Source organism: Ursus maritimus, unplaced genomic scaffold (assembly GCF_017311325.1).
Source record: "Ursus maritimus isolate PB19 unplaced genomic scaffold, ASM1731132v1 scaffold_17, whole genome shotgun sequence".
In the NCBI taxonomy this organism is placed as follows: Eukaryota; Metazoa; Chordata; class Mammalia; order Carnivora; family Ursidae; genus Ursus; species Ursus maritimus.
Window position 1 is genome coordinate 57,953,824 of NW_024424119.1, and position 25,941 is coordinate 57,979,764.

At 62.9% G+C, this 25,941-nt stretch overlaps 1 protein-coding gene across 1 annotated transcript in view; it reads left to right on the forward strand.

The window, feature by feature from the left end:
• COL5A1 (collagen type V alpha 1 chain) overlaps window positions 1-25,941 on the forward strand; it is a 126,297-nt gene that overhangs the window by 94,933 nt on the left and 5,423 nt on the right. The window contains exons 43-65 of the mRNA XM_040631357.1: window positions 1,271-1,378; window positions 2,233-2,286; window positions 3,128-3,181; window positions 3,281-3,388; window positions 4,423-4,476; window positions 4,566-4,673; window positions 5,772-5,825; window positions 6,671-6,778; window positions 7,366-7,419; window positions 7,697-7,750; window positions 9,002-9,055; window positions 9,694-9,747; window positions 10,359-10,466; window positions 10,565-10,618; window positions 10,706-10,759; window positions 11,731-11,838; window positions 13,478-13,531; window positions 14,330-14,365; window positions 14,764-14,817; window positions 15,411-15,666; window positions 16,528-16,640; window positions 18,975-19,043; window positions 22,343-22,576. Coding sequence (XP_040487291.1) covers window positions 1,271-1,378; window positions 2,233-2,286; window positions 3,128-3,181; window positions 3,281-3,388; window positions 4,423-4,476; window positions 4,566-4,673; window positions 5,772-5,825; window positions 6,671-6,778; window positions 7,366-7,419; window positions 7,697-7,750; window positions 9,002-9,055; window positions 9,694-9,747; window positions 10,359-10,466; window positions 10,565-10,618; window positions 10,706-10,759; window positions 11,731-11,838; window positions 13,478-13,531; window positions 14,330-14,365; window positions 14,764-14,817; window positions 15,411-15,666; window positions 16,528-16,640; window positions 18,975-19,043; window positions 22,343-22,576 — 2,004 coding nt within the window. The remainder of the gene's footprint in view (window positions 1-1,270; window positions 1,379-2,232; window positions 2,287-3,127; window positions 3,182-3,280; window positions 3,389-4,422; window positions 4,477-4,565; window positions 4,674-5,771; window positions 5,826-6,670; window positions 6,779-7,365; window positions 7,420-7,696; window positions 7,751-9,001; window positions 9,056-9,693; window positions 9,748-10,358; window positions 10,467-10,564; window positions 10,619-10,705; window positions 10,760-11,730; window positions 11,839-13,477; window positions 13,532-14,329; window positions 14,366-14,763; window positions 14,818-15,410; window positions 15,667-16,527; window positions 16,641-18,974; window positions 19,044-22,342; window positions 22,577-25,941) is intronic.

Genomic DNA, 25,941 nt, shown 5'->3' on the forward strand with positions numbered 1-25,941 from the left:
ATGTGCACATCGATGATCCGCCACGGAGTTAGGACGCCCGTGCTGACGGACTCCTGTTGGAGAGACGTAGTGTTCCTCCTGCATTCTGCGCTTGGTTTGTCGGTGGGAAGGGCCCGGTTGCCTTCCCCGGGCAGGAGCTCCCCATTGAAACCGCGCTGGGAGCGTCTGCACTGCCAAGAGTCCATTCAGTCTGGTATTGGCAATGCTGATGGCATCCGATCACTTCCACTGAGGCCATTGGACATCGATCCGGTAGAATTCTATGCCAGAAACCCGCCTTGCACCGGGCGTCCAGTGTGTACGGGGCGCACACAGACTCGGTTGGAAACGGGTTTGTTGCTTCAGGAGAGTAAATACTGGAACAGAAACCTCTCAGAGCTGTGCTGTCCAGCTGAAAGCTTGTCATTGTCCCCGAATAGCCCCGGAGAGAGGACGATGCCAGGTTTCTCCAAGCACAGCCGACCTGACCAGTAACAGCGGATGGAAGGTTCTAGGCAAGCCAGAGTCAGCCTGGGCATTTTCTGGCTTCATTAGGGTAGAAATTTATCTCGACAGGAATGAAATCGGGGGGCCGGCAGTGAGTTGTGTGGGCAGGGGGAGGAGACGGAGCAGGGACGTCCGGGTAGGTGCTGGCCACGTTTAGATCCTGAGACCGACCACATGCGTTCTCTCCCGTGTCCCCCTCCCCAACGCGCACCCCCTCGCTCTGTGCTCACAGAGTGATTCTGACTCTGGGAAAACGGAGCACAGCAAGGCGTTCGTAAGGACGTTCGAGGTTACCAGGGGTGGTTATGAGGGAAATGAATCAAAATCACCGGAAAAGAAAGATGGCTGTGTGCGCGCCTGTTTGGCCCGGGGGTGTTTACAGAGAACTGAAGAGGTAGGAGTGTTGGTGGAAGCCAGAGCTCAGACCCTCCTGGCCGCTGGCATTGATGATTCCACACACAGGTTCAGGAATCTGGCTGGCTGGGCTGAATCCCAGCTCACAAGCTGTGCCTCAATTTCCCCATTTCTAAAAGACGCGCTCTTTTTAGGACGGGCATAGACCAAACGCAGAGGCGCACGGAAAGCAGGTGGCACTGGGCTGGGCTTGGCTCAGAGTCACCTTTTGTGTAGCTGGCTGAAATCCGTGGCGGGCATGCAACAAGGGTCACTGCCACCAACTGCCAGCTCCCTACCCGTGGGCCCCTCCTCTCTGGGGTGACGAGCTGGTGGCGAGACATTCCTGTGATGGAGCTGTGTTTGATCAGGGATCTTCTCTCCTCTTTAGGGCGAGAAAGGTCCCCAAGGCCCAGCTGGCCGAGATGGCCTCCAGGGTCCCGTGGGGCTGCCCGGTCCAGCTGGCCCCGTGGGCCCCCCTGGAGAAGACGGAGATAAGGTAAGAGTTGGGACGGGTCCTCCTGCCCCCGGAGGACACAAGGTGTGGCCCGTGGGTAATTGCCGCCGAGGGACCCCAGCCTGCCCAGCGCACTGGGCGCTGGTGCACGATTTCAGAAAAGCTCACAGTTACGCGGTGACAGATGAGATCTCTGGTGCGTGGGGTGGGCGGGACTGGGAAACTGCTTCCACCGTTTGCCCAGGACATTCGCTGCTGGCGGCCCGAGCCAGGAGAAATCCTCCCTGCTCCCGATGCGTCACGTCGGCTCTGAGTGTGGAGCCGACGTAATGCGGTTTTACTCAGTGTCTATTTTTGAATTGTCCAGACTCCCTTTTGCTAGGAGCGCGCTTTGTAACACCAGCGCTGTTCCTGCCGGAGCTTCGATTTCATCCCTCATTCAGTGAAGACGGTGAAATTTAGCTCTGTGGTTTAACCTTCCATTTATGGTGGCTCCGCGGTGACATTGCCAACTTGGTCACCTGTACGTAGACAACACCGCCTCTCGGGGCAGGGTGGATGCCGGCGGCTTTAATAACTTGGCTGGAGCTCAGTAGCCAAGCTATCCTGTTACTGCCCTGCTGTGCGCGCTGCCCGCCTGACAAACAAAGTAAATATTTTCACTATGACTCTCAGAGCCATTGAAATCCTTACCGCGTGAGGTCCAGGCCTCACGCCCCATTCGCTGTTGTATTAGAAGGGGAATCAACTTAATTTATGGAAACGTCTCTTCCTAGGAACGTTCTCGGGCTGCGTTGGAGAGGAGATTAATCTTCATCCCCAAGAAAAATTAATTACAGGGCGCAGATAACGTGCAGACAGTTCAGGGCTCACGGACCTTCCTCTTCTTCCCACAGGGAGAGATCGGGGAGCCTGGACAGAAGGGGAGCAAGGGGGACAAGGGCGAGCAGGTACAGGCCACATGCGCACCGCCGGCGTTGATGCTGTGGCTGACACAACCACGTGGACAGCCCGCCACAGGACACAGCCGCTGGGCTCCCTTGCCCACTGGGACCCGTGTGTGGGTGGCGGGCACGCACACGGGCACTGGGGGGGTGTGTGTAGATGCACATGTATGTTCGTATCCGAGGGGATTTCGAGCAGAAAGCATTCGCAGGCTTCGTGGAATAGAGCCAGTGAGCTGCTGGGCCCCGCAGGCCTGGGCCGCGGCCGCCCTGCGATGCTCAGGGCCCTGGGCGCCCTCCTAGACCAGCGCCTTGGCTGGTGGCTCTTCATTTCATTTGTGTGCTCAGAAGTCCTAATGCGTCCCTTGGCTGCCGGCGCCTTCCTGGTAATGGTGGCACGTGTCCTCTGCTCCCGGTGCCGGGCGCATTCCCCGAGGACGGTGCCGTCCGGCTCCCCTTGCCTCCCTCTCTCGCTCCCTGTGCCAATGCTGGAGTGTGGGGGGGACGCGCGGGGGCCGGTGTCACACTGCCAGGCATGGACTCCAGTCTGGTCCTAGCTCTGCTTGGGTGAGGTGCCCAGTGTCCAGCCTTGTTTTTAAAACACGGCCTCGGGGGCCCATGCGCTGGGTGTGCGGCGGGAGCTAAGATGATGTGCAGTGCTCTCTCCCCTGCCTGGGACAACATGGTCGGGCCTGAACCCGGAGCCTGTAGGTAGCCCGCGCCCTCGGGCTGGACGTCTTCCCTGGACGGCCACGCGTGGGGGCTGAGCTGATGGCCTCGGCCCGTGGTCCCCCTCGGCCTCCGCTGTGATCTGGGAAGCAACCGTGTCTCTGTCTTTTCCCTGCAGGGTCCGCCTGGGCCCACCGGTCCACAGGGCCCCATCGGACAGCCAGGCCCCTCTGTGAGTATCTGTGCTGTGGGCCCTCAGTACATCCCGAGCCCCTCCAGCCCATGGGGTGCCGCCAACTGCTTCTCACCCACGCCCCATTCTGTCCTGCAGGGAGCCGACGGTGAGCCAGGGCCTCGCGGCCAGCAAGGTCTCTTCGGGCAGAAAGGTGACGAAGGTCCAAGAGGTTTTCCTGGGCCCCCAGGGCCGGTCGGGCTGCAGGTAACTGCCGGGTTTGTGGAGGGACTGCTGGTCTACCTCAGAGCTTCCTGCTTTTTGCTGTGTCTGCCCCTCCCTTTCTCCTCTCCTCTTCCCTGCCCTCTCCTCTCCTCCCCTTCCTCTTTTCCCTGCTCTCTCCATCCCCTCTCCTTGCCCTCTACTCCCCCTCCCCTCCTCTCTTCTCCCTCCCCTTCTCTCCATTCCCATCCTCCCTTCCCTCTTCCTTCCTCCTCCTCCCCTCTCCTCTCCCCTTCCTTCCCCTCTTCTGACCTTGTTAAGAGTGGGGAATCTAAGACTAGGCTTTGGGGACCTCCCAGGACTTCCTCATTAATTGGAAGCAATGCCAGTTCCCGTAATGGCAGATGTGTCCATATTTGCGTCCCTTAACCAGTGGTACGTCTCTCTAAGCTCATGGTAGAGATGCCAGAAGTGACTGACCACTTGTAAAAAAAACCAGTGCCTTCCGCACGGACCAGCCAGGGAGGGTGGCTTTGAGTGCTCGGGCGCATTTCGGCTCTGTACCTTCGCACGCGTGTGTTCACATGCTCATAGGCACGTGTGTGGTCTCGTTGGGCTTTTGGAAAACCTGGACCCTGTCGTGTGTCTAGGAAGTTCGTGCACAGCCCCCCCATTCCTTTCATGAGTTGTGTTCAGTGTTATTAAATATTCTTTGAACGTGTCCCTTATTTATTTTTGAAGACGTGATTTTTAGTCACTGCACCGCGTGCCAGCATATGGTGGTGACATAATTTATTCAGACATTTCCCTGCTGTTGGCTCATTAGGTTTTACTGTTTAATGCGACACTGCAGCAGGCGCCTTGGTCCATAAATCTCCAAGTACTCTCTAATGACTTCCTCGGGCTGATCGTGAGACGGGGCCTGATGGGGGTGTCCTCCGTTCGGCCGGACGCTTAGCAGCACCCTCGGAGGCTCTCTGATGCCTGCGTGGCGCTGTGGCGGGGAGACTCTGAACGCTGTGGGGTACTGGGGTAGCGCAGCGCCGACCCGCTAAGTTTCTGCTGTGTTCCTGCCCCAGGGTCTGCCGGGACCTCCTGGAGAGAAGGGCGAGACCGGGGACGTGGGTCAGATGGTAAGTGTGCCCGGGACGCACCGACCTCCCGGTTCTGTTTCCGTCACGGTTTACATTTTGTTTGTGCTCAATGGTTCTTCTTCCGCCAGGGCCCCCCAGGTCCCCCTGGCCCCCGAGGCCCCTCCGGAGCTCCAGGCGCTGACGGGCCGCAAGGGCCTCCGGGTGGAATAGGCAATCCCGGTGCCGTGGGAGAGAAGGTGACTCCCCCCTTCCTGCTGTAACATTTGATGTGTGCGTGTGCATGGGGAGCCCAGGGTGTGCGTGTGCGTGTGTGTGTGCGTGTGTGTGTCCAGTGCGGCTACGGAGGCACACAGGGCGTGGCTGGGCCATTCCTGTCACATACACTTCGACACTTAGCCAATGTGTGCGGTGGAGGCGGGAGCTCTGACCCCTGTTCGCCGTGGCCTCGCGCAGAATCTCCAAGCCACGCGGCCAGCCAGGCCCCGCCCCTTCTCCTGGATCTAGCGGATGGCTCTGCTCCATCCCTGGAAGTGCTGGGGGCGACGTTTACCGTTCCCGCTGTGGTCAGTTCTGTCCTCTCGTAGCCTGGGGCCCTCATCCGATCTGATTAACTTGGGGGCGTGGGTCCTGGCGGGCTTCTGTGTGCGCACACGTGTGTGCCTGCCCGTGCGTGCGTGCGTGTGTGTGGCGGGCAGGGCTCATGAGTGTGCATTACTTCCAGCGCACTTGCCCTTCTTCCTGGGGATAAAAGGAACGAAACCGACGTGCTTCCACTCGTTTGCATTCCCTGTACACCGTTTCCAGAACTTTCTGACTTCAGCCTATTAAATTGAAAGAAGTCCTCCATCACTGCTTATATTTTCCGATACGAGAATTACAGAGAAACGCATCCTGCTAAGACCACAGAGTCACGATGCGCGGCTTCTGCTCAGAGGCGTCTTCCTCACGGGCTCCTGCCTCCGCCCCGCGGCTGCACCTCTGAGCGGGCCCTGCTGCTTTCTCTCTGCCTCTGCCCCGCCCTTCCCTCCTGCGCTGTCCTCCCAGCCCTTCCACTGGCTTCTCGGGACTCTCCCCAAGAACTCGCTGGGTGCGCCATCCGTGACGCTCCGTGTCCTGTGGTCACCTCCTCCGTGTGACCGTCAGCCTGCCAGTGTCACTTCTCCCGACATGGATGTGTCTGCCCTCTGATCTGGGGGCTGTCAGAGCACGGGGACCACTCTCTCACCCTGGGCCCCCCACCCCTTGGGCCCGACAGCACAGAGGATTTGCTAGGTGCTCGGAGCTGGGGCCACTGCCCTCCGTGCTGCCATAACCAACTCCTGTTTCCTCCTTAGGGTGAGCCTGGTGAAGCTGGAGAGCCTGGCCTGCCTGGAGAGGGGGGCCCCCCGGTGAGTGGACTCGGCGGGCAGGGGTGGGGGTGCCCCACCATGGACCTCTGCTGGATGGGATGCTCACACTTTTCCCATCCATGAGATGGGGGCCATGTCTCCCTCATGCTTACCTCCTGGAATTACTGCAACGAGATGGGGTGGGATGGGGGGTGAGCACGTATGTGTGTGTGTGTGTGTGTGTGTGTGCGCGCGCGCACGAGCATGCCTCTGTGTGTGTGCGTGTGTGCGAGCATGCCTGTGTATGCACACGTATTCGTGCATGTATGTGTGTGCACGAGCATGCCTGCGTGTGTGTGCCCACGTTGGCACATGCATGAAGCATGAGTGCCATTATCACCCACGAGCGAAGCCTGTAGTTGCTCTGCCATCCATGGGGTTCCAGACCCGTCAGTGGGCTGCCATAATGTGTGCGATTGTCCCCTCATCAGCCCAGATCTGGGATATTTGGACCTTCTCAGGTCAGATGGGCGTTCTTTCCAGGCCAGCCTGTGGGAGGCTGTAGGGCCCAGCAGGTGGCCGGTGGGAGGCTCTAGGGCCCAGCAGGTGGCCGGTGGACAAAAGTCTCCTGGGCCTCTAGCTGCTCCCTCCACCTGCAAATCAGGGCGTGGGCCTGAGTCCCTGCAGCCCCTCCCACCTAGAAGCTTCACCTTTCAGGGCCCCCCTAAGCCAGTGGGGCCACTGGGGAGCAGGAGCAGTGGTCAGTCCGCACTGCGCTGGGCATGGGCCCCGTCAGGCACGCGCTTTCCCACGCATGGGAACAAGGGGCCACGACTGAGGCCAGCACTGCTCTTTGGGAGCTGGGGCCTGGCTCTGAGGACACTGACACCAGCCTTTCCCTCCAGGGACCCAAAGGAGAAAGGGGTGAGAAGGGCGAGTCAGGCCCTTCTGGTGCAGCTGGACCCCCTGGACCCAAAGGCCCCCCTGGGGACGATGGTCCCAAAGGCAGCCCCGTGAGTAGCTCTGAGATGCGCCCACACCCTGAAGCTGGCGGGGATCTGGGCCTGGGGTATTCGCATTCACTGGCAGTGCACGAAACCCCCTGACCGCTGCGGCTCTGGGTAACGTTGCTAAAGTTTAGAGGTTTCCACACCAGCTGCCCAGGCAGAGCCGTGGAGGTGAGGAAGAGGGGCTGTAGGGTGGGGGGCTTTGGGGGCTCGTGCACAGAGCCCGGGTCGCTGGCTGTCATGTGCTGCGTGGACAGTGGTCTATGTGGATGCCCCCTTCCCATGGCCTAGCCCTGGCTTTGCTCCAGGAGGGGGTTCTTTGCGGCACATTCTAGAAGCCTGAAGGTCTGGGCTCCATCTCAGCCTGGAGCTGTGGGAGCAGACGTGGGGGCATGGCGCCTGTCGTCCGCGTGCCGGAAAGCGGAGCGCTGAGCCCGTCTTGCCTGGGTGTGGTGTGGCTGGGATGAGGTGGTGCTCTCCTGGTGTCAGGACCGAGGGTGTTGAAGGGGCTGGGGGAGGTGGGGGTCTGGGGGAGGCGGCAGAGGCGGCTTGGTGGCTGAGGGCCCAGACGTGCCTGTTTTTGTCCCTTTCAGGGCCCTGTTGGTTTTCCCGGAGATCCCGGTCCCCCCGGAGAGCCTGGCCCCGCGGTAGGTGTTCAGGGCCCCCCATAGCCCTCCACCTGCCTTTGCCAGCCCCGGTTCTGTCTCTCTGGTTGTCTTTTATGAATTCTCCTTGGGGCACGGTGCTCTCCCAGAAGGGATCCAGGGGTTGGTGGTGGTTAGAGAGCACGTTCCTGCTTGAGCACTGTACCTGGACCAGCCAGAGGGACTCAGATTCTCAGGAAGGGACTGGGGACACCGTGGGCGCTGGTGTGCGACTCGGGTGCCGTCAGGAGGCAGAAGGAACTTGCTTTTTTCCCCACAGGGTCAGGATGGCCCCCCTGGTGACAAAGGGGACGATGGTGAGGCTGGACAAACGGTGAGTCCCCTCGTGACCTCCGGGGACCCCACACGGCTTCCTGGTGGAGGGTGCCGGGTGCTCTTGGGATTTGCAGCTTGCTTTGTTCATTTCTGAGAAAAACCCAAGCCCAGTTACCTTGTAGGATCTGTTCTTAACTGTGATAGGGGACCGTGTCCCTGTGGGCTCTGTTGAAAGCTAGGGACAGCTGGGCCAGTGGTCTGGCACTCGCCACCAGGGAGTCCATGCCCGCCCCCAGCCTACCTGTGAACGTCAGGGTGGCCTTATTTCTGCCCCGGGCGGCCAGCGCCTCTCCTCCAAAGGGCTCTGCCCAGGCCAGCCCCTCGGGCTGGGCTCACACTAGACCTTAGCACTTAAAACTGACGCTGAGTTTCTGAAACTTGCTTCAAGCCCAGTCTCCCCAGTAGTCCCCCCCTTGGGGACCGCCCCGGCGTCCTCACCGATTTCCCTCACTCCACCCTGCACCAGCCAGGCAGACGGCTGCTGGGGATTTGCTCCCCGCGGGCCCAGGCTGACATCAGTGGTTTAAATGAGCAGCAAGCAAAGAAAGCTTAGGGACACCAGCTCGGAGGCCAGGTCCCCCGAGAGAGCCCCGAGGGCCCCCTGCCCTGTGACTTGGGATGACCCTCGTCCTCCCTGTGCCTCGGGAGGGAGGCCCACTTCTGTAGAAGGGGATTTTGCAGGGGGAGGGTTGCGGACGGAGCCCGTCCCCGAGTACCCAAAGTCATTGCTGTGGGGTGGGAAAGTGCTTTTTTAAAATGTGGCAACACGGGGTGCCTGGGTAGCTCTGGCGGTTAAGCATCCGACTCTTGGTTTTGTCTCAGGGCATGATGTCAGGGCGTGAGCTCGAGCCCCGCATCGGGCCCCACGCTCAGTGGGGAGTCTGCTTGAGGACTCTCTCCCTGCCCCTTTCCCTGCGTGTGCACACACGCATGCGCGCGCGCTCTCTCTCAAACAAATCTTGGAAAAAAATAAGTCAGTAAAACGTGGCCACAATGCGGGTGTGAGCCAGGACCCCCCACCTAGCACAGCACAGCACTGAGCAGAGGCCCAAGCCCAGGTCAAGTACAGCATGGCTTCACCTGGGACCTTTCGCGGCAGCTCCACAGGAAGAGAGAGGCGGCCTCAGGGCTGGCCGAGGACAGAGGACACTGGGGACTCTGTTTTGTCAGCCTCACACCAGCCCAGACCTGCCATGCCTCTGTTGACCGACTCTGATTCCCAAATTCTGTGTTCTCTCTCTGACTCCAGGGATCCCCAGGCCCTACTGGCGAACCGGGACCGTCTGGGCCTCCAGGAAAAAGGGTAAATGATCCTGCAAGCTGTGCTGGCCTGCTAGCTTTCTGCAGGAGCCCCCCCTCCCCAGGACCCTCCGCCCAGCCCCGTGTGCTCTTGGGGGTCCTAGTGGGGAAGATGCTTCTGTTTGTGGTGTGTGTGCCAGCCCCGCCACGTCATTAGCCCTCGGGCCTGCTACATCCATCACCCCCTGCTTTTGGGAGAGGCCAAGATGCCACCAGTCATGCCCATCATGGGGGAAAGGCCCCCACGAGGCCGGAAAACGCCTCGCCCCCTGGGTCAGACCTCTCTCAAAAGTCTGAGCCTGCAAAACAGTGTTTCTCTGCACATAGAATACTTAGCCTTGCCCGTGCGGCAGGAACTGGCCCGTCTGCTGTGTGAAGGGGAACGGGGCCCCAGCACCACGGCTGCCAAAGGCCTCCCCGGAGGGACTCCGAGGCCTTTCCCAGAACCAGGGTCCCTGAGACTCATTCTGAGGGACTCGTCCTGGCTGGCCAGGGGCCCGGAAGCCCCCTCCCCACCCTCCTGGCCCTCCTGCCCTCCCCGCCTGCCCCTCGAGCCCAGTGCTGTTTCCCTCCAGACACCGAGCTCATCACTCTGGCTTCTGCAAGCAGCTCCTCACGTGCTCTTCCCTTGCTCTGTTCCAGGGCCCCCCAGGCCCCGCAGGCCCCGAAGGCAGACAGGGAGAGAAGGGAGCCAAGGTAACGTGCTTCTCTGCCCAGCCATGACTACAAAGTTTCCAGAAGAGCCACTTGTGTGACGGCCGAGGGGGGTGGGGGGTGGAGAGCTGTGCAGCCACACAGGCAGCCGGGAGCTCTCACCGCACACGGCCTGAGGGAAGGCGAGCCGGTGCTGGTGCGCTCGGCCCGGTGCTTGCCCTGCTGCCGCGCGGGACAGAGCAGAAGGTGGGGTGCCCATGCCGTGCCGCCTGCCCAGGGCCCGGTGCCCAGGGCCCGTGAGGGGCTGCTCCCTGTGACTCCGATGCCCCTGTGTGCCTCCTGGCGCTGTCCTGTCGGGAACGGAGGCAGTGGCGGAAGCCGTCCAGCCCTGTGCCAGCCTAGGAAATGGTGGCCGTGCCCACCGTGAGCGCAGGGCCGCCTGGGACGGCTGTGGTGGCTGGGATCACTGGAAACTGGGAAGCTCTGCTGGCTGAGGAAATTGGGGGGATGGGTCAGGGTGGCTCCCATAATGTGGAGATCCTGGGGTAGCCCCAGCGATCTGGGGGCATCTGGGGTTCTCGGAGCAGTGGTCCTGGGCCAGGGTGGCCACAGCCTCAAGCATTTCTGTGCCACTGTGTCCTTGTGCCCTGCAGGGGGAAGCCGGCTTGGAAGGCCCTCCTGGGAAGACTGGCCCCATTGGCCCCCAGGGGGCCCCTGGGAAGCCCGGGCCTGATGGCCTGCGAGGGATCCCGGGCCCTGTGGTGAGTGGATGGGGGCCGGGGAGGGGCAGCTACTGCAGGGGAGAGGCGTGGGCATGGGGACAGGATGGGGCTCATGCTGATGGCCCCCTGTGTTTCAGGGTGAGCAAGGTCTCCCGGGCTCCCCCGGCCCCGACGGACCCCCTGGCCCCATGGTGAGTGATGATCCCAAGGAGCTCCCCAGCCGTGGTGGAGGGTAGAGTTGGAGAGGGGAGCTCTGATCCCACCGTCTCTTCCCGCAGGGTCCCCCAGGACTCCCCGGCCTCAAAGGAGATTCTGGCCCCAAAGGGGAAAAGGTAAGACAGGACTCACGTGCCTCTGAGGCTGTAACTTGGCCCCCTCAGACATGTGGGGTTTCAAGCTATGGGTCACCCATCAGGCAAGTGCCCGCCACAGGCTGGGGACGGGTCCCGGGAGACCGAGAACCAGAACCAGCCTGTGCCGTGTGGAACGCAGTCCCTGCCCTCAGCGGGAGACCCCGGAGGCCCGCATGGAGATCCTGGTGGAGGGGCGTCCAGGGTCCTTAGAGCGCGCCCACTCTGGACTCTGTGGTCCAGGATGCTTCGCACGGGGAGGGTGCCGGGACTCCGCAGCAGGGCAAAGCCCATTCACCTCCTCCAGTCGGGGGTGATTTTTCCACTCACGTGGATCTATTGACAAGTATAAACCTCGTCCACAAGCCCGGCAGTTGCTCCTGGAGGACTAAGGAGTCTGTTTCTTTTCTACTCTGGTGCCTATCACCACTCAACCTCTAAATTAAGGGATACTGGAAAAGCCTTTCTAGAACTTTCTGCAGGCTCATGTAAAGCAAACACATGTACGCCTCTGTAGAGAGCTTTTCTTGAAAAAAAAAGACATAAAAATTTACGATAGTGTCTGTAATACTCAGTAACTTTCTTTCACTGAAGTCCGTAAGGGCTTCTGTGCCCTGTAATGAAAGGTGCACACACTGGCCATGTAAAACAGGACGATACATATAGGACACACACCAGCGTCACTCGGGAAGACACGTGTTCCCACGTTGGTCTGTATCTGGACCCGTGTCTCCCCATCTCTTTAGGTGTGACGTTTCCCAAAGGCCAGGCATGTCACACGTGCTGTGTGGTCCCTTGACCTGCCTTTATGTGGGTTCCTCCACCAGGAGGAGCTGGCTGGTGATTCTGTGGCTTCTGTGGCAGGGACTTGCTGCCACGTCCCTCTGGCCCACGGGGTTGGCGGTGAGACGCGGCCACAGTGAGCGCCCCTTCCTGCCTTTGTTCACCAACAGGGTCATCCAGGCTTGATCGGACTCATCGGACCTCCGGGTGAACAGGGTGAAAAGGGTGACCGCGGTCTTCCTGGCCCCCAGGGCTCCTCTGGCCCTAAGGGAGAACAGGTGCGTGAGGTGGTGCCCCTCCCCCGCCCTCAGCGTGGCTCCTCACGGGTGGTGAGAGCATCTTCTCACCTGGCGCCCAGTGGACCTGAGGCCAGTTAGAGCTGGAAGGACATCCTCACGTCCATCACTCTGGATGGGAACGGTGGAAGGGCGGCCCGCCCCAGTGCACAGGGAGTGGAGACGCAAGTGCGGCCCGGCCCTGGCTTGACCGGGCTGCCAGCGGCTCCCCCGTGTGGCCCTGCTGGCCTCAGAAGGGAGGTTCGTTCACTTCACAGCCGCATAAAGGCCTCTGACCCAGCTAACTGCCCAGGTCACTGGCGAGGCTCGGACCACGTTTGCCAGACACGGGGGCCGGGCCCACACCCTGACCCCGGATGTGCGCACGTGGTCCCAGACTTCCCTGGGAACCACAGTCCTTGACTGGAGTCTGAAGCCCCTAGCAAACCACCGCGTTGCAAACCTTAGCCAGAGAGTTCCTCCCTGCCCTGCACCAGTGAGCCGCTTGACGTGGACTCCGTGGTCAGGGGAAGGGTGATGTATGCTGTGGAGGTGGGCAGGCAGGGGCTTGTGGCAGGCGTGCCACGTCTGTGCCCCTCTCACGTGAGGGCTTCATTCCAGGTATGAATCACTGCTTCCCGGGTTCACGTGGCCTTAACTGTGGCCCTGGTGGGCCACGCCTGACCTGCAAAGGGACAGGTCTTGGGAGGTAGAGCCAGGCAGGCAGGGAATGAAATAGGACCTGTGTGGGGTCCCGTACGGTCCTAGGATGGTGTCCTAGAGAGCCCTGCTTCATCTGCCACTGCTTTCCCCGTGGCATCGACATTCGCCCTAAATGAGTGCTGTCCAGTGCGTGGTAGCTCAGTGACCTCGAGAATTAGGAAGATGTCAGGGTCTCCACCCCCAAAGTAACCACCTCTCTGTGCCCTCCCCACAAACTAGTCCCAGCAGCGTCTCTGGTGGGAGGTGCTGGCTCGAGACTTTCTCGGATTCTGACGATGAGCCGCCCTGGTCCCTGTGGCGGAGGGGGAGGGCACCCGCTCTTGGCCTCCCTCTGCCCGGCTGTCACTTCACCCCCGTGGGAGGGTCGTGTGGAATCGCGTTCCAGGTGGAAGGAGTCTTAGGGCGCCCTTCCGCAACGGAAACTAGCAGGGTCACCAGCTGGCCTGGCCTGCGTGGACCAAGGGTCTGATCACAGGCTCTGAGCGCCAAGTGTGGAAAAGCACATGCAGAGGCCGGGCAGGCAGCCGACAGGACCCCGGGACGCTTGATGTGTCCTGTGCTGGGCGGGGACCCACACTGAGCACGGAAAACAGTGAGGGGGACCGAGCCAGGCACCGGGCCAGGAGCTTCTGAATTTCCAATCAGAACGTTAGAAGGGGTGGTGACAACACGGTGTCCCCTCCCCACGGCCCTGAAGATGCCAGCGTCCCAGCCTGACCTGGGCAGCCAGGCGGGGGTGGTCAGCCTCCCGGTGCATGTTCAGGCCCCACCAGGCCCTGCAAGGAAAGACGGCTCCCCTTCAAGGCAGCCGGCCTCTCGTCAGAGAGCATCTGCTGGGAGAGACCACGAGCACAGAGAGCCGTGGCTTCTGTGACCCTCCTTGTGTGATGGTCTGACTGTGTTCTCTGCTCCTTTTCAGGGCATCACTGGACCTTCTGGCCCGATCGGCCCCCCGGGCCCTCCCGGCTTGCCGGTGTGTATCTGGCAGGGGCGGGTGGTCCCCAGGTCATTCTGGGGAGAGCAGGGAGGCAGGCGAGCCTGGGCCGTGGGCCTCAGGGTGCAGGGGGAGAATTATGGAACAGTCAGGAGCCCCGGGGCTGGGCCCACCACCGAGTGGACGTGGGGCCCAGGGTGGGTTTGCCCATCACCTCCATGTCAGGGCCCCGAGTGCAGAAGCAAGGAAGTGGGGTCCCTGGGCCCTGGTTTCAGGCAGGGAAGGCAGGCATTTCAGGAAACGTGGACGTACCGCCACAGACATCCCGGGCAAGGTGAGGAAGTTGTCCCCATCAGCGTGAGTGGGGCTGCCCGGCCCAGACGAGAGGGGTTGGGGGCTACCCGTAGGGCATCCCCCACATTGCTGGGGCACCTGGCCCGCCAGAGCCATCCTGCAGGGCTGTGAGCCTCCACTTGCCCCTTCCGGGCCGGGACCTGAGCCCACGAGGCCCAAGGTGGCCCCACAATCTGACACTGGCCCCTGCTCTCCCTCCGACTCTGGCTGCCTGAACTATGGCTTCCTGGCTGGGTGGCGGGTGGTGGTGGCAGGATGACCGGGGTCGGACAGGACCCTCCTCTGTCTCCATGGGGCCAAGCATCAGCTGTACCCCACTCCCCCCGAGTCGAGCAAGTGCAACCATGGACTCCTGGGAAAGGGGATCTGGGTGTGGGCTGCGGGTGACGAGCTGGCCGGGCCTGAGCAGGACTGTGGGTCAGGGTGGGCACCGGAGTTGAAGGGGTGCCTGCTCACCGGTGTTCTGTCCCCCACTCTCTACAGGGTCCTCCTGGGCCAAAAGGTGCTAAGGGCTCCTCGGTAAGTGGCGTCTTCTGCCCTGAGGGAGGGGGGTGTGTCCCCCTCGATGACAACCACCCTGGACCCTCTTGCCCCCTTGACTGGTGGCAGCACGGTCCTCACGCTTCTCCTCCAGCACTGACCGTCCCGAGCACGTCCCCAGCCGGGGTCGCGGCAGACCGCGGCATGTGCGCTGTCGCCCCCCACCTTAGCAGGAAGTTGCCCCTGAGTTCCCATCTCGGGGCGTCGGCCTCTTCCATCTGGGACTGGGGACGGGAGGGTCCCTGCCATCCTTCCCCCGGCAGTTAGACTTTGCCCCTCGCGGTCTCTGCCGGCTCCCGGGGGATCACCCAGGTGCAGGGCGGATTTGAGTCACATCGGCCTCGGTGATGAGGTTTTGGTTCATTCCCTTTTCCCAGGGTCCCACTGGCCCAAAGGGTGAGGCAGGCCACCCAGGACCCCCTGGCCCGCCGGTGAGTAGCCTTCGAAGACTGGAAAGTGGGGATGGGGGCTCTCCCGACACTGAGGCAGTGGTGGGAGCATGTGTGTGTGCTGTTCACTTTCCAGAACTTGGTGGAAAGAGTCCAGGTGCCGGGGGGGAGAGAGAGAGAGCGTGTGCGTGTGTAACTGTGTGCACGTGCGCGTGTGTGGCTGAGATGGGCAGCACCCAACAGGGCCCCTGGGGATGGGTAGGGGCCGTGATGAGCCAGATTGTGGGGTGCACTCCGCGGGTCACCCCTGGTTGGCCGTGCAGCCTGTCAATTCCTGTCTCTGTCCTCGGCTGGGGCTCTCACACGGGCAGGCACTGGTGTGACCCCACTGTGTGCTGCCCCAGGCTGGGCTGCAGAAGTGAGGGGACAGCTGGTCGCTTTGAGCCCAGCTGAGGCTCAAACCCCAGGCCGCGGTGTAGACGAGCTCTGGCAGCGGGGTTGGGCATGCGATGCTCCAGAGCAGGAAAGAGGGAGGAAAAGCACGCCGAGATGACGGGCGTCTGCAGCCGGGATGCGGGGCCCCAGCTGCCCTGGTGCCGCTCCCATCGGGACCCCCCGGTTCTGTCCACACGCAGGGTCCCCCCGGCGAGGTCATCCAGCCCCTGCCGATCCAGGCGTCCAGGACCCGGCGGAACATCGACGCCAGCCAGCTGCTGGATGACGGGGCCGGCGAGAACTACGCGGACTATGCGGACGGCATGGAGGAGATCTTCGGCTCGCTCAACTCCTTGAAGCTGGAGATAGAGCAGATGAAGCGGCCCCTGGGCACGCAGCAGAACCCCGCCCGCACATGCAAGGACTTGCAGCTCTGCCACCCCGACTTCCCCGACGGTAGGGGCCCGCGGGGGCAGGCACGGGGCAGCCTGCGGGGCGGGAAGACACCGCCTCTGTGTCCCTGTCCATGTCACGGAAGTGGCAGGGGCATTGCCGGACGTGACCGGGTCCCGGGAGGCCAGGGAAGGAGGGCAAGGCTTAGCGGTGGCACAGCGCCTGGTTCCGGTCGGGTCTTAGCCGCTGTCTCGTGTGTCAGCTGTGACCCTGAGCCTCGTGTCATCCTTCCACGAAAGGGGACCAAAGCATGCCCCTCCCAGAGGACAGAGTGGAAGAGACTGTGTCACGTGCTCCGTAGGGCACAGCTGATGGCGGCGCCGTCTCCAGGTCTGCGTCAGACCCGCTAGTGATGTCAGGATCAGGGTGCTATGTGGGCCGGCACTCTGTGAAACCCAGACTATCCCCAAAATGCAAAGCCACCCCCGTCCTCACCGTCCTGAGTCACACACAGCCCACCTCTTGAGAAATGCACCCCCTTAGCGGGCTTCTGCCCCCTGGGAAGTGTGAGTGGCTCTTCTCTGCAGCCGGAGGGCGGTCCACGCTCCCGGGCCTCGCTCAGCGCAGGGGCAGGAATTTCCAAGGCCCACCTGGAGCATCTCCTGCCCAGGCGGCCCGGCCCACCCTCCCCTCCTCGCGGGGTCAGGGGTGCCGTGGGCTTCACCCTGCAGCTGGGTTCTCGGGGATGGTCTGTCGTGTCTGCGTGGACGCAGCACGGAAAGCCGCGTAGTCAAATGGGGGGGAGGCCCGCGCCGGCGGCCTGTGGGCCTGGCCGGCTATTTCAAGTGCAGCGCTGCCAGGTGGCGGCTCTCTCTGGAACCGTGCGGGAGCCGCTCACGAATCCCCCTTCCGTCTGCCATCCAGGTGAATACTGGGTGGACCCCAACCAGGGGTGCTCCAGAGACTCCTTCAAAGTTTACTGCAACTTCACAGCCGGAGGGGCGACGTGCGTCTTCCCCGACAAGAAGTCCGAGGGGGTGAGTGCCTGCCTCCCCGGCTGCTTCCCGTCACAGCCGGTTTCAAAGCCGAGTTTTCTTCCCCAGAAGTAGACCTGAGCTGTGGGACCGGGTGGGCGCAGCCTGGCGCTGTGGCAGGTGAGGGACGGCCGGCCCCAGGTGGGGATTTCCACCGCTGGGTGCTCAGCTCCTTCCTGAAATGGCCCCGCAGGTCTGCCCTCAGACCAGCCTGAAGCCCATGGGGGTGCCTTTGGGGCAAGTCCATCGTCACCCAGATACATCTTTGGGAGGCTGGCATTTGCCTCAGTTCGTGTCGGCGGATAGCTGGGCAGCCGCTCCTGTCTCTCCCGAGGGCAGCACGTGTGTCCGAAGCCTTTTCCGTACAGAGTCTTGGTCAGCGAGGTTCTGATGCACGGACGCTTGGGGGACCATCGGCTACCGGCCCCTCCGTGGGGGGAGTGTGTGTGCAGACGGGAGTGAATGTGCATGGGGACAGACGTGGGGCCAGCGTGTGTGCGTGGGGACCCGCGTGGAGCCAGTGTGTGCGCGTGGGGATGGCGTGTATGCATGGGGACGGCGTGTGTGCGTGGGGACGGCGTGTGTGCGTGGGGACTGGCGTGGGGCCGTGGGCTGCTTTCCCCTTGGGCGCAGGACAGGTGAGGTGGACACGGTTTCTAGCTGCAAGGTGACCATGACGCAGTGCCCTGTGCATGGGGCCTGTGCAGACAGCCACGACGCCCCTCCGGTGGCCGGCTGTCCAGACAGGCTGTGGCTTGGGTGCAGAGTCCGCAGCCCCTTAGCGGCCACAGTGCCGAGAAGCCATTGTACTCAGCGGGGGCGCCACCCACTCACCCCTACATCTCGCTGTCACTGTGAGGAGTCCCAGCACCCCTGGACAGAAGGCCCGGCCACAGGGACAGGGGCTCCACCATGACAGGCACGGTTTGGGGACCCCTGTTTTATATGCACGCTCCCCAGCCTGAAATTCGAAATCCTTGGTAACCTGCGTGCCCGCAACAAAGAGCCTGCTGTGCGAAAAGAGAAAGCAAGCCTCAGGACCCCCCGTTCGGCAGAGCCCCAGGAGGAAATGCGGGTGGAACAGACACTGTTTTTCATCCTTTTTTGTGGCTGTCTGTCACCAACACGTGGCCTTGCTGCTGGAGAGTTAGTGAGCGCCCCAGGAGCCCAAGCTGGTGGGGTCACTGGGCAGATGGCAGGCTGGGGGGCTGAGTGACCCCCACTGCTCCATGCTCTTCCTTGGGTATCCCGGCCCTGGACCCCCCCCCCCCCGTCAGGCAGCCGGAGGGCGGGGGTGAACTTCTGCGGTGCCCGCCCGCACCTGTGCCCCGTTCCCAGAGGGGGCCGCGCGCATGCTATCTGAGCGCTGATGTGGGCGGGTCCAGAAGCCCACGCGAGAGGGCAGCTGGGCACCTCTTCCTCCCCTGCATGCGGCCAGCTCAGAGGGGAGCCCAGGGGGACGAGACAGGGAGTCAGATCCCCAGCTTCCCTGCTGTGCACGACTAGGAGCAGGCGGAGCAGAGAGCCTGTGGGGCCTGGGGCCTGTGGGCCCGTCCACTGTGCTGCCCTGGGTTGTGCTCCTGGAGCCAGCGACAGGCGCTCCTAGAGGAGGGGCCGTGCATTCACTCACTGACCCCACAGCGTTACTGAGCCCGCTCTGTGCTAGGCCTGTCCTTGCGAGCTGCACCTGGGCCTGTGCAGTGCAGTCCCCAGAGTAGGAGCCGTCCCCTCCCCTGCGGGAGGCAGATGCCGTCCCTCCCGATGACGGTCAGCTTCACGCTGCGTCTTCAGGGAAGCACCGCCTGCCACACAGAGCCACGCATGATACAGGCATCACATGAAATCAGACGAGAGGGTGGCCACGTGTCCTTCCCTTGGCCCGTCTGTCCATGCTGGCTCTTACTGTCCTGAGTGCCTTCGGCCCCCTGGAGTGCATCCACCGCTGGGCATTTACGACGTCCCGGGCCCTGCACAAGAGGCTGGGTATACACAAACGCACAGCCAGGCCCCCGCCCTCCTCCTGTCCCCAGCACGGTCTGTCCCGGGGCGAGCACCCCGACTCCACAGGAACCCCCTCGGCCGTGTGGGGCGAGGCACGGGCGGGAGAAGGCGTGTTTGCAGGCGGGGAGCTCTCCTCGTGGTGGTGGGAGTAGTAACCCTGTCCTTCTCTGTTTCTCTCCCTCCCACCTCCCTGCTCGATGTTTAGGCCAGGATCACTTCTTGGCCCAAAGAAAACCCGGGTTCCTGGTTCAGTGAATTCAAGCGTGGTAAACTGGTAAGGCGGCCTCTGGCTTCTCCGCGGTTGTCCTTCAAATGCGCCCGTTTCGTATCTTACAGAGTAAAATGGCCCGCTGGCCCAAAGAGCAACCTTCTACCTGGTATAGTCAGTACAAGCGAGGGTCCCTGGTAAGTGGCCACGGGGGTGCCTGCTTGCCGCACAGCCTGGCCCGCGGCTCTGCATGGCACTCGTGGCCGCTGGGCGCCGCACCTGCCCTCGCCCCTTTGGCCAAGCTGCTCCACGGCCCGTGACGGCCAGACTCCGCATCGGCGCCTACGCCCCACCCCCAACGACAGTTCATTTGGCCTGGGAGCCGGGTGTTGGTTTTCCAGTTCAGCCTAGAACAGGAGCTGGGTGCTCGGGGCACCCGGGTGCCACCAGGAGTTGGGGCCAAAGATACCAGGAGCCAGAGGGTTTTATTTTGCTCAGTTCTAGTGGGCAGGTCAGATAAGACGGGTCCTGGACCACTAAACCACAAGTTCTTCCCAGGACACGGGCCACTGAGGCCCCTCGTTGTGGCTGCCGGGTGAGGGGGCCGTCCTGATTGCCCACCTGGCCATGGGCTTCTCAGTGCACCCGCACAACTCGGCTCGTCCCCCCTATAACTCCTGGGGAGCTGGTCTCAATAATCCATCCCAGAATTGGAAAGACGCTGGCATCCCTTTGAAGGAAGTGGAGGTGATGTTCTGTCGCCAGCCCAGGGACAGAGCCGGTCCGGACTCCTTCATACCAGGCCAGTGGCTGACCCGCACACTCGGGCATGCTGCCCTGACTGTCCCAGGGGTTTGATCCGGGCCCTTCCCTGGAACAGGGTGAGGGCCCTGTGCTCTCTTTCTAGCGAGTGAAAGGGTCAAGGGTCCAGGTGCCTGACTGTGCTCCTTGCCTTCCTGTCCTCAGACGCGGGTCGTACCCCACTACGCGCTCTGGGAGGGGGTCCTTTGTCACCCAGAAGCCATGCTGTGGAAGTTCTGTGACTTCCCACCTGGCTCTCCGCCATCAGCGCGGACACCCTGGCCTCCCGAGGTGGGGGGCACAGCGGCCACACCCCCGACGACTCCCAGAGCGGTGGCTTCCCGCTCGCTCTTCAACCACGGGGCACTTCATGGCTGACATTGCACGCTCTCTGTGTCCTTGATTCCAAGCCACTTGGGCTCTTTGCAGACGCTCTGAAGGTCCGTGCTCGCCTTGCAACATCTGTGGACACTTCCTTCTATCTGTCTGTGTGGACGGCAGGCCTCTCGCCTGCTCCACCCCTGCTCTTCCTCCGCCCACCACCCCTGTTGTGCTCGGCTCGGAAAGTGCAGCCGGCATGCAGAAGGACCTGCCTCGGACGCCCCCTCAGTGCGGGGCGGGCCCAGTGAGCAGGGTGCTGGCGCTGGTAAGGGCGGGTCAGGCGAGCACGGGACCCGGACAGGTGCAGCCGGGCGCCCCTCGTGGCCCCGCACCCCAGCACCTCACTCAGAACACCCACTTCCCATACCGACCCGGGGAGCCCACCTCCTGCCTCCGTCCCGTATCTGACTTTAGACGGAGCATGGAGGCGAAGGGAGGGCCCCAGCAGAAACCAGCTTCTCCCTCGGGCTTGCCCGCTGCTGTATTTCCAGCTCTCTGTGACCGTCCTGGAGGACGGGACGTAGGTGCAGGTCCCTTCCTGAAGAAACAGGCTGCTCTGGCCGTAGCCCGCGAAGAGAACCCCGCAGAGCCCCTTTCCCCTGGGAGGGCGGGGGCTCACGGTGGGGTTCTGGGACTCCCTCCCTGGGGGCTTCAGGTCCTTCTGTGTCCCGCGCTGCTCGCTGGCTGTCCCGTGCATGCATGCTACCTCTAGTCAGTCGAGCCTCCTCCCAGAAGGAGCACCTGATCGCCCGGACTGCCGGTTGGTATTCAGTGTTCCTCCTCAGGGTCCGACCACGCAGTGTCCCGTCGCCGTGTGCAGAGCTGGCGCTGGCCGGCAGCACAGTGCCCTCCCGGCCCTGGTGGGGAGGGCCAGGGTCTCCGGCCGGACCCCCGCCTCCGCGCCCTCTGGTTCTGTATACGTGTATATAACCGAGTGGGCAGCGTGGACCTCAATGCGCCCTCGTGTGTCCAATGTGGCTCTTGTGGCGGGCGGTGGGCAGGGCCAGCCCTGGAACAGTTATGGAGTGGCCTCCGGGCAGGGAGGGAGCCGCGGCCTCAGACCCTGATGTCTGCTCCCCTGCTGATGCCCAGACACCACCAGGCACCCTCCGCCGTCTGCGGGGAGGGCCTGCAGAGCGCTGCCTGGCTGGGGAGGGCGCCGAGCCTCGTCTGGGGGTTGGGGAGGCACCCCCGTCCCCTGGCCGTGTCCAGCTGTTCAGAAAGCTGTAGTCTGCGAGGACGCAGAAACCAAGGCTCGCCTCTCGGGACACCCTGCGCCCGCCCCGCGCCCCACCGAGCTCAGTAGCCCATGTGAGGGGGGGGAGCTGGGCACACTGGACAAGGCTCTTGAGAACGGGCACGTCATCATTTCCTGATGCCTTGCTCTGGGCTTGCTGTCAGAGGGTGGGTCTTTTCAGGGCAGGTCACGTCCCCAGAGTGCCCCTGGCTGCCCCCTCTCCATGTGGGGAATGCTGAGTCCCCACCCCGGGCCAGGAAGGCCTACTCTGCTTTCCCCTGGATTCTGTGCCACAAAGAGTTGGGGGCGGCCTTTCCTGAGTGCCATCCTGTGGCTCCCCTGTGCCTGAAGGAGAGCGCCTGGTCACCCTAGCCCTCAGGCTTGTGGCCGAATGGCTCAGGCCCCTCTTGCTGCCGGGACACCCAAGCACCCATGTGTCACTCCCAGCCGGCCTGTTACCGCCGAGGCCCCTGCCCTGTCTATCTGCAGTTCTCACGGCCTCCTGGCCAGGGCCTAGTGCATCCTAGGTGCCCAGCAAATGGTTTTCATCTGTTACCATAATCTAGCGAGCACCTTCCTTGGGCCAGCCTCCAGGCACAGTAACAGGAACTCTAGGCCGCGTCTCTGCCCTCAGGGAGCTCACTGTCCAGGGAGGGCTGCAGACCAGGCACCAGGAGCCTGTGACACAGGGCTCCAGAGCTGGTGTGGAGGGCCTTACAGCCCAGGAGGGAAAACAGACAGTGAGCCATGCCAAGGTGGAGAAGGACACCTAACCTGGGCAGGCTTCCTGGAGGAGGAGGCCCATGACCTGAGCCCTGGAGTAGGGACCAGCCAGGCCGGGAGGGAAAGGAGGGTCATGTAGGTCTCTGAAAGAAATGTGGTGCGTTTCACTCTGTTCCAAGAAGCCCCCAGGAGAGCCAGTGCGTTCTGGCCTTGGGGCTGGGTGTGCGCACAATCCCAGGGCAGGGCCCGCCCGGCTCACACTCTGGAGGAGACAGCCCAGGGACAAAGCTTGTGAAGGCTGGGCCGTGAGGGGGGCCTCGTCCCCTCACTGCTGAGCGCCCCCTCCTCCCCTAGCTCTCCTACGTGGACGCCGAGGGCAACCCCGTGGGCGTGGTCCAGATGACCTTCCTGCGGCTGCTGAGCGCCTCTGCCAACCAGAACATCACCTACAACTGCTACCAGTCGGTGGCCTGGCAGGACGCCGCCACGGGCAGCTACGACAAGGCCATGCGCTTCCTGGGCTCCAACGACGAGGAGATGTCCTATGACAACAGCCCCTACATCCGCGCCCTGGTGGATGGCTGTGCTGTGAGTGTCACATGGGGGCGGGCGGGGGGCGCCGTGCGGGCCTCCGCGTTCATTGTTCGGGCGACGAAGCCAGTCGCCAGGTGCCTTAGGCGCTGGCCCTGCGCGACGTGCGGGGCAGCGAGAACGCCGGACCCGGGAAAGTGGACCCCGACGGGAAAGGCCGGGGAGCCAGGTCTGCGGCCCCGGCCAGCTGTGACGTGGAGCCCGTGTCTGTCCAGCCTGGGATTAGAGGCTCCTTCCTCAGACGGGGTCTTCCCGGCAGTGGCCAGGACATGCACTGTGCTGGGCGGTGCTCGGGGTTCTGGGCGCATCAGCTCCCAAGGTTGCCCGGCCACGCAGTTGCCCGGGCCCCGTCCGCCTGACAGGAGGCTTGCTCAGCCCACGTGGCCTGTCCAGGCTGGAGTTGCCGCCTTCAGGTCCTGGGCCCGGGACTTTGCCCCTTCTGCACCCCCAACCTATGTGGTCTCCAGAGTGTAGCCAGGTCCCACCAAGGGCCAGCCCTCGGGACTGTACCTGCAGGGGCTGCCGCAACGCAGGCAGGCCTGAGCTGGTGTCCTTGGTCCTGGGAGGTGTTTAGGTCACAGCCACAATGGGGCCCGGTCCTATTGAAATCTCAGCTGTGCTAACCTTGTGTGGCCTTTGAGAAGCTGGAGGTGGGTTGCTAAGAAGCACATTGTCTCTGCGAGTCTTTCTGTCCCATTTCAATGTCGGGTCCACCTTGTTCTTGAACTCAGAGACCTCAGGCCAGCCCCCACGGGGACAGGGCTGAGCATGGGCTCAGCCCCGCCCGCGTGTCCAGGCCGGTTCCCCCGCAGGGCCTCCTCTAGGCCGGTGCATGAGGCCTTCACAAGGCGCTGGTGGCTGCCATCTGCGCCCGGAAGCTCTTCCGACACTCTGAGCCAGCTCCTGCAGTCCTCCCGGCTTTCTGGTGGAGCAGACCATCGGGATTTCTTCTAGTTGGCCCAGCGGTTCCGCCCCTCGCCTCCCACCACGCTTTTTGAACAGAACAGCCAGGGCACCCAACAGAGATGGTCACAGTATGTCCCAGGCCAGGGAGAGGCGTCCCCGAGTGCTGAGCTGCCACCCTGGGCGTGCGAGAAGCCAGTGCTCCTGCCTCTGGGTTAGTTCTCCCTGCTGCTCACCTCACAGCAGGCATGGGATGTAACAGTGCTCCCTGGCGTCTGCTGGGGCGGTCTGGTGCTGTCCGGGCCAGGCCAGAGCGTCGTGGTTGGCCCTGCGGAGAAAGCGCACGGAGCTGCCTGGTAGCCGCTGGGAGCAGGACCCGGCCGCACCACTTGCCTCCCGCCCTGGCTGGTACCCTTCGACCGGGCAGCACCCTCCAGCCCTGGCGAGCTGTGTTCCTGCTCCCCACCCCAGGGCCACCTTGGGGATCATGGGCGAGGGCGCCCAGCGGGCAGGCTTCCCTGAGCGCCCTGCCGCCCCTCCCTGCTTCTGTGCACCCCGCGGTGCGTGTGGTTCAGTCCTTGGGTCTGATCGTGGAATGCGCAGAACTGATCCCTGTTTAAAGCAGAGGCTTCCAGCCCCTGGGAGGGGGCCCAGAAACCCTGGGGGGCTTCAGCACCGGCATCTGCTCGCGCTCCTGACGCGCACCCCAAGCTGCTGTGAGAAGCTCGTGAGGCCGCGAGTAGACTGATCTCTGCGTCTCTGCTGCCTGCAAGTGGGGACAGCGGTACCACCTGCTCCATGGGGCTGTTCCGGAAGCACCTCTCGTCTCGCCTGCAGAGAGCTCGGAATTGTGTTCAGCCCGCCAGAAGGCCCAGGAGAGTCCTCGGTTCCTGGGACTGTTTCTGACGACAGGGGCACCTAGGCCGAGGGGTTAGGTGGAGACGCGAGTCCCCCAAGGCAGAGGCAGGACCTCGGGGACGGGGCCTTGAGTCGGGCTTGGAGCGTCCTGGCGTCCGTGGCACAAAGGGAAACTCTCTGGTGGGGCCAGGACCTGCCGCCTGGTGCAGGGAGCGGACAGGTTCTCCAGAAGGGGCGAACATTCCCTGCGAGGGGGTGCTGGGAAATGCCTCTCATGAGTCAGGGACCCTCAGAGGTTTAAGGGCAGGCCGCCGCTGGCTCCAGCTCAGACAGGCTCCGTCGCCCCGAGGAGCTTGCTGGGAAGAGCCCAGTGCCCCCGCCCCTCTTCCTCCCGACGCTCCCTTTCCTGCTCTTTGCAACAGCAAATCCGGGAGCCCCCAGAAGTTCCCAGCAATGCTAACTCACATCCCGCCCTCCTGGCTCTGACTGCGTCCCAGCACGAGGTCGAGCTCCAGTCTTTCTTGACCCCAGAGCCATGTGTCCCGGTGGCGTGGGTGTGCTGGCAGCACGTGGGCAGTGGGTCACCACTAGCCTCCACGCACCAAACGCCACTAGGATCACTCTGGCCTCTGGGTAAGAGCTGCAGATGGGGTCTTCTCTATTTTGCAGAAGCAAAATCTGAGGCCGGGACAGGTCCAGTGAGCTGCCCAAGGCCCTTAGGAAATGGCAGAACGGAGTCTCCTCATTCCTATCCCCTTCCCACCATAGACCATTTCTGGCATAGCTTTACCTTGAATGCCTCCACTGACAGGGAGCTCACTATCTCCCGGGGCAGCCCAGGCCATGGCTGCAAAGTCTCACTGTTAGGAAGCTCTTCTAGGAATTGAACTAAAATCTTCTTGCCCATCATTTCGGCCTCTCGTTCCTGTGTCTGCCTGAAGTTGTGCGGAGGAGATGTGGCTGCAGACTAGAGCTGCCCAGCCTTCGGGGCCAGATGAGTCTTTGGGGAGTGAGGGGCCGGGCTGGGGGCACTGTCTGCCTTGTAGGGTGTTGGGCAGCCTCTGTGGCCTCGACCCTCTAGAGGTCAGTCCCCCACGCAGTTGTGACAACCCAAGTACCTCCAGCGATAGCCCCCCGACCCCCGCCTCAGGGAGCTGCCATCCTTCTGGAAGGACAGAGATTCAAGGGGAGCCCCAATGGCCCCACCTTGCCCAGAGCTGGAAGGACCCAGCTCCTTCTTCCCACTGTGGGGTCCGAAGGAGCCAGCGCCGCTGGCCAGGAGCCCGAACCCGACACCCAGCACGGCTGCAGTCCCAGCCGCGGTCCTGTTCGCAGAAACAACGCTGCACCCCCGCTCCCGAGAGAGAGCTGCTGGAGCGGAGAGACAGCCCGGCCCCTCGGCGCCTCTCCGGATGCCCTGCCCAGACCCGAGGTCACGGGATATGTGGACCAGACCCTAGGCCGGGAAGAGTGGCTGCTCCCTCCTCAGACGGTCTTACTTCTGGAAAGAAGAGAGCCTACCTCTGAAAAGGAGAGAGAACGTCTGCAAGGAGAAAGCCTACTGATGGAGAAAGTTGGCTGTGTGTGCTGGACCAGGAATT